At 34.7% G+C, this 7,233-nt stretch overlaps 1 protein-coding gene across 3 annotated transcripts; it reads right to left on the bottom strand.

Annotated features, from left to right (window-relative positions):
- Positions 1-1,315: 1,315 nt before the first annotated feature.
- Positions 1,316-4,579, bottom strand: LOC104097607 (malate dehydrogenase, cytoplasmic-like). 3 transcript variants are annotated; one of them, XM_033656487.2, is made up of 8 exons: positions 4,331-4,576; positions 4,032-4,153; positions 3,078-3,236; positions 2,753-2,928; positions 2,355-2,632; positions 2,060-2,195; positions 1,842-1,953; positions 1,316-1,619 (listed from the first exon to the last, which is right to left on the bottom strand). In XM_033656487.2, the coding sequence occupies exons 1-8, from the start codon at positions 4,462-4,464 to the stop codon at positions 1,525-1,527; spliced, it is 1,212 nt and encodes a 403-aa protein (XP_033512378.1). In that variant the 5' UTR covers positions 4,465-4,576; the 3' UTR covers positions 1,316-1,524. The 3 variants fall into 3 exon arrangements, with proteins under 3 accessions (XP_033512378.1, XP_009602485.1, XP_009602484.1); XM_009604190.4 differs by lacking the exon at positions 4,032-4,153 and having other exon boundaries at positions 4,422-4,579; XM_009604189.4 differs by lacking the exon at positions 4,331-4,576 and having other exon boundaries at positions 4,032-4,209.
- Positions 4,580-7,233: the final 2,654 nt, after the last annotated feature.

Below are 7,233 nucleotides of genomic sequence, written 5' to 3'. Positions count from 1 at the left end.
TCTATCGGGCCGGCTCAACAAGATTGGAGGCTTAAAGCCAAACTTCACAGAGAAGACCTAAATTATTTATTTTTTTAAAAAAAAAGATCATCATATATATTTTTATTTAAACTCTACTTTTCTAGCTTTTTAGATGTAAAATCATTAATTATTATCTTATAATCGATTTGTTTTAATTATTATCATTAATCGATTTGTTCTTACATTTTCTCTTTTTGCATAACCAGATTCATATTTTCTAGTTGACATATTTAAATTGAATAAAATCTAATAATAACTAAAACAAGAATATATAATTAGGAGGTAAGAATATCAATAATGACAAATTTTCAATGAAAAAATATAATATAAAGTTAGAAAAATAAAACATGGCTCAAGAATTTGATAGGTTGATATAACGATATCGAAATAGTCGTTCCCTGCTTCAAAATAACGATTGCTTTTGTCTTGTTGCAATGCTTGAAATTTTGAAGAAACACCAAAAGCAAACTTTGATCTTTTGTGAGCACACAACAATAAGTTTTCTGGAATGGAATACAGGAATAATTAATAAGAAGAGAGTAAGAATAAGTGAAAGAGAGAATAGAGAATGAAAAAGATAAATATAGGAATAGTCATGTGGGCTCATGCTAGTTGTTAGGATATAATTGAGGCAAGAAATTAGGCACCGAAAGTAAAATAAAATTACCTAAAGATTTATTTCATTCTCCAATTAATGCAACGATCCCCACATAAAAGGTAAAAAGTTATTTTCTTCCAAAAATTTCGTTTCAACAATATATGTACATACAGTCTTTAGAAAAAATGGGGCCCCAAAAAGATTGGGCCATTGCTTTAGTTGTCTTATAGTTCAGCTGGTAGTAATTTATTCAAATATTATATCCACGATATAATATATTATGAAACAATTGGTAACAAACTATAAGGAAAAGAAAAAGTTCTTTTTCGCTTTTTGAAATTTTTCGTAAGACTAGCTTTAGATGAATTCTCTATAACACTGTTGGACAAAGAAACTCGCTGAAGTGTGGGGTAGCTGATTCAAGTCTTACTTTTAGTTGCAATAAATAAATCTTATAGGAAAAAACCCTCAAATTTAGCAAACATTTGCACACGGCTGCTTACTGAAAGCGCATATCCATCTCTACTCTCTAGCCTTGTGTATGTTACAGGACAATAATCACGCTTATATAGCTGGCTGTATGGGGCTTCTGTGAAAAAAATTAATTTAATTTTTATGACAACATATCATTCACACAGTTGCGAATCCAGATTTTCAAGGGACACCAAAACAGGACGAAACCTAGAAGTGAGCAGATTAGTATTCAACTTTTCAAGTTGAGCATTGGAAAATATAAAAGACTAAGAGAGTACGTGGTTTGTTACAAGTAAGAGACAAGGAAGCATTTTTTTTTTTAAGTAGAAAGATGATTCAACATATACTCCAAGTAGTAATATACTGAATATTCCATTTATTGCACTTCATCTTCCCATGTTTATTTTTCCTGAGCGCGCAAAATCACACCATTAGTTGAGGCATGAATACGCCAAGGACTTTTCCTCGATCAATTCCTTCGCGGTTGCGTCCATCTTGGCTCTTGAAAACTCATCTATCTTCAGACCTGCATCATAGAACACAGAAAGTCTTTAGACAAGCTCAAACAAAAGATGTTCACTAGCCTGAGTACTAAATTATTTTTAAAATAATGGCGGTGTATGGGCCATCTTGCGCGAGCTTGACTAGCGCTGGATAACTCTCTCCACTAAGTCTTAGACAAATAGGATGAAATCACCTAGCTTTTCTTGCCTCTTGAGCGAGTACTAAAATGACACCACAAACTAACCTTGCACAATTGACCATTCTCCTTTCTCACAAGTAACTGGGAAAGAGTAAATTAAGCCAGGTGGGATGCCATAAGATCCATCAGAGTAGACCCCCATTGAAACCCATGTTCCCTACACAAAAAATGTAAGAAAAATTTAGTCAGATGACCGACGTGACATATGCATTCTATACATGTAAGTGTTATAACTATACAGAACGATAAATGGGATACTGAACCTTTGGAGTGCCCAGAACCCAATTACGTATATGATCACAAGCTGAGCTAGCAGCAGATAATGCACTTGATAGCTTTCGAGCTTTTATGATGGCCGCTCCACGCTGCTGCACTGTGGTGATAAACTCTGTGTTCAACCTAACATTTTCAGGAAAGTTTATTTATTAGTACTGATTTGATCTTCTTATTTTGATTATATACTTTCTTGTATTTGAGGTATAAAGTTATGGAGAGCATGTCTGCCTAAAGTTGTTAAGATATGAAAATAAGACTTAATAATTGAATAGAGCAATTTACCATTGATCATTAGCCACAAGTTCTCTGACAGACTTTTCACCACTAGTGGTTTTTACTGTTGCATGATTCACATCTGGATACTGAGTTGAAGAGTGATTTCCCCATATTGTGACATTCTTTACATCTCCAACATGAACATTTAGCCTCTCTGAAACCTGACCTAAAGCTCTGTTGTGATCAAGCCTTGTTAGGCAAGTGATGTTTTTCTCCGGAAAGGAAGGGGCAAACTCTTTCAGAATAAGCGCATTTGTGTTAGCTGGATTCGCAACAACCAAAACCTGCAACAATTGCAGACCACGATAAACATGTCAATTTTCAAAGATGAACTAAGTCAATGGAAGAAAATAAAAAAACTTTGAGCTCATGTTGTCTTCACAGATTACAAATATATTTTTTACCTTGCAATCAGGGGCAGCATGCTGTTCTAAGGCAGAGGCCTGTGCCTTATAAATCGAAACATTTTTGGACATCACATCCTTTCTTTCCATCCCTTCCTTTCTTGGAAATCCACCAACCATAACAGCAACATTGACATCTTTACAAGCTTCAACAACATCTGTTGTAGCAACAACACCTATAGAACAATAATATTCAATATATTAACAAAGTAAAAAAGAAAAATAAAAGCTGTCTGAATGCTTCTCTTCTACTGTTTGACCTTCCGCTCATTTGTAGTGTTTGGTAAAATTTAGTGACAATACTTGAAATTAAAGAGTTTCTTACCTTTGAGAAGAGGCAAAGCTGCATCAATCAATTCCATTTTCACTCCTTTCAAGGCCTCAGCAGCAGGTTCAATATCAAGCATGTGTATGATAACAGGTTGATCAGGGCCTAACATGGCTCCTCGAGCAATCATCGGAACAAGAGCATATCCAATTTGACCTGTTACAAGAGAAGTTCAAACCAACAGCAACCATCATCATACATCTTTTACCATAACTCTGAGTACTAATAGGAAGATTAAAGGACCTGTGAATTATTCAGAATCAGAATGTTTTGACACCATATTGGAATGTGATGGACTGACGTGAGCAGTATGATTCATAGAGCCGAATGAAACTTGCTTGGAATTGAGACATAGTTATCGTTGTAGTAGTCGAATGTTAAAAAAAAAAAACCTCTCTTTTTTTCACAATTTAGCTAATATTGAGCAAAATCACATGTGCTAAACTGCTAATCACTATATCCTTGTTAACCGATCAAAAAAAATCCACTTTTAGAATTTCTTATAGCATGTAATATTATTCATCGACCATGGTTTGACTGATGACTAGCTTGATAATTTAGTTTTGAGATCCAAGGCAATCCAGATGATTTTCAATCCAATTCCTTCTTGGGGTGAATCTATATTCTATATTGATTGGTAATTGAGTTGTAACATATAGTCATACCGCTCTAAAGCTTAATCAATTGACCAAGCATTACCTAAATCTTATAGCCGTATTCTTGTCAAATACATGTGATTACCAACAGAGCTTATATATTGAGAAGACAAAAAGGAGGCGTATTTCCTGATTTGTATATATGAGTTGTATCAAAGGGGACCATAATCAAAACATTCAGAAGCCTAACAGAGTAAATGAAGAAAAATATTAAACATCATACAAGACAGAATAAATAAAATGTTGACAGTATAGAAAATAAATGCAGCCATATAATGAACAAAAATTAACATGCCTGCAGCACCAGTAACAAGTACTGTAATGGGATCCTTTTCTATATTCAAGAAGCTCCATATGTGTCTAACAATCTTCCATGACAAAAACGCACAACCCAACAAAACAAGAGGCTTTTCCATCGATCCCAAATATTCCATTTTAAGAAGAAAATATACAGAGAGGAAATTCACAAAAAGTATACACGATAATCATGATATCCCATGTGATTTAAAGGAACAAAGAGGAATTTTCACAAAAAAGAAGTTTGAAGACAAGGCAAACAAATGACAAAGACAAAATCCACAAGCTATGAAATAGAATAGTAACTCATCCTTGTCAAGAAAAGAACCTGATACAAATACCAAAATGAGAACTAATGGTATATAATCATGGCGTAAAAAAAACGTACCGGCGGCTCCAGTGACAAGAACTCTAGTAGGTTGTTTTGCCATGGTTGAAAAAATGCAGAGCCTGAGTAGAGAATATTATGAAGGTTAATGTGTTACTTATGATTTTACAATGTTAAAAGTCTGTTGATATAGATTATGAGAAGTAGAGTATCGAGGTATTAAGAAATCCAAGTGAGAATTTATAGGGATAAGTTGCCTAGATTATAGGATATGGCCATCAAAAGCAGTTGTAGTAATCACAGGAAAAGCTGAATGTTCGTTGCTGCCTCACGGACTTGGCATTAATCGGACTAGTTCAAATTTTAATTTGGAGAACGCCTGAGACGATAACTGTGCTACCGTGCAGTGACTTTTTCCTTGTGATTGTTTTTTCTCTTTCTCTTTGAGAAGACAGAATATTTAACGAATAGATTTATTCTAAATATTAAACTTTATTTTATTTAATCAAAATCTATAGATCTCTTTTTAATTAATCAGTTGCAAAAAGGATTAGACAAAACTTACTGTTGGTGTTTTCTGATATTCCCTCTGTTACCTTTCATTGGTCCTCTTTCCTTTGACTTATTTAGTATATCAAATCAAAAGTTATTACCTCCGTTTAAAAAAAATTGTCTTAGTACTTGACACAAACTTTAATAAAGAATAAAATATTTTTGAGATATGTGATCTTAAATAAGTCAGCATTTGTGTGGCTATAACTTGTGGTCTGAAACCTGCATATCACTTGTATTACTATAAATGCTTCTTACTACGAAAATATTGAAAGGTATCAATCTTTTGAAATGGACTAATAAAGAAATAATGTGAATCTTTTTTAAACAAAAGGAAGTATTCTCTTTCAATATTACCTTTAATATTAACTACCTGCACTTTCTATAATTTCTTAAAAGACATGCCTAGTTAATAGAGTAGCAGAAATCAAAAGGGCAAGAAATTAATGAGTAAATCAACTCTGTTTCTTGAATAATTAATCCACTTTACTACTGCTTCAATTGTAACATAAGATTCCCCTTATTTGCATATGGCATAATTAGAGCATCATGTTTTAAAAAGTTATAATGAATATTTTACAACATCTACACTTCAACGAACATTAATTGACACCCTTTAGCACACAGAATAAAGAACGCCACTACTTCCCATCCTATTTTGTAATATCGTTTGAAATAGATCGAACTCAATTTACTGTATGTTTAATCCGTAAATCGGGTTGTTAATTAGATTAATATTCTGAAAATAGAAAGTCAAGTATGTACTGTTGAGGTTTTTGTTTTAAGATGAAATAGTCTTAAAATGAGGGTGAATGGGAAATGGAAGGAAAATGAAATTTTGAGTAAAATTTAAAGTTTTCCCCTCTTGACAATGAGGCATTGTCCCATATTGGAAGAGGAAAAGATTTTTTGGTGGGTATATATATAATTGCTCTTCTTGTAGCTCTTAAAGAGTTAAGAAGAAAGCAAGCCTCGCGTCGTCGTCGCTCGCTCGGCTTCGGCTTCGGCTTTGGATTTGGATTTGGTCAAATGATCGATTGATTAATTTTTTGGACCAAATTTATTAATGGCTCCGAAATTTCTTGGAAGACATTCCATTTTGGCCCAAACCGTTGGCACCAATATGCATACATTGTGATAGTCAAGCGGCAATTGGAAGGGCTGGGAGCGTTATGTATAACGGTAAATCTCGTCATATACGACGAAGACATAAAACCGTTAGGCAATTACTCTCTAGAGGAATTATCACGATTGACTATGTAAAGTCAAGTGATAATGTGTCGGATCCACTTACAAAAGGCCTAACTAGAGAGGTAGTTGAGAAATCATCAAGGGGAATGGGGCTATGGCCGAGAACAAGTCATTGTGGCGGTAACTCTACCTAGAAGACTGGAGATCCCAAGATCTAGGTTCAAGGAGATCAAACAAAGTCATTAATGACGGTTCAACATTGTCAAATAAAATTTTAGTCCGTTCTCGTGATGAGACAATGTTCAGTACCAAGGATAAAGTATTAAAGCATTAAAGCATTAAAGCAATGTCTCTTGACAATGAGACATTGTCCCATATTGGAAGAGGAAAAGATTTTTGGTGGGTATATATATAATTGCTCTTCTTGTAGCTCTTAAAGAGTTAAGAAGAAAGCAAGCCTCGCGCCGTCGTCGTCGTCGCTCGCTCGGCTCGGCTTCGGCTTCGGCTTCGGCTTCGGTTTCGGATTCGGATTTGGTCAAATGATCGATTGATTAATTTTTTGGACCAAATTTATTTGTTAATAGTAAATATTAACGTAAGATTATCCGCATTTGTAACGGATATTTTTCAATCCGTGTATTGACCATTTGGCAGCCGCCTAATGCTCTTCCCACCATGAATGTGCTTGCTCCACAAACAAGCTAATGCTTGCTCCACCATGGAGGGTGGACGATTGGTCTTCTTCAACACTGGCTGCTATATATATGTGCAGCAGCTGTTGAAGAAAGACACACACAATACACAAGACCAACAAATTGAAAATCGCTCAACAGATTTGGCTATACATTGCACTCCTTCCTCTCAGCATTTCCATACGATTTTTTGAGTTTCTACTCCTTCGTTCTGCATTGTTTTTAACTTCAAACAAAGCAACTGTAAGTGTGATTTGCTACCGAATTTTGTGTTCGCTAAAACACTGGAGTTTGAAGTACCGCTACACCAGTGTGTGATTCGTTCTATCCTGGGAGGAAATAATCCATTACCTTGGGTACTAGGAGAGGATTAAATTCCTTAAGGAAACACTGTGAATTCAGTGGGCTCGAATTAATTACTGTTTCATTACGTTAAC

This window comes from Nicotiana tomentosiformis, chromosome 1 (genome assembly GCF_000390325.3).
Source record: "Nicotiana tomentosiformis chromosome 1, ASM39032v3, whole genome shotgun sequence".
NCBI classification, from domain to species: domain Eukaryota; kingdom Viridiplantae; phylum Streptophyta; class Magnoliopsida; order Solanales; family Solanaceae; genus Nicotiana; species Nicotiana tomentosiformis.
This window is presented reverse-complemented; position numbering and strand designations above follow the sequence as displayed.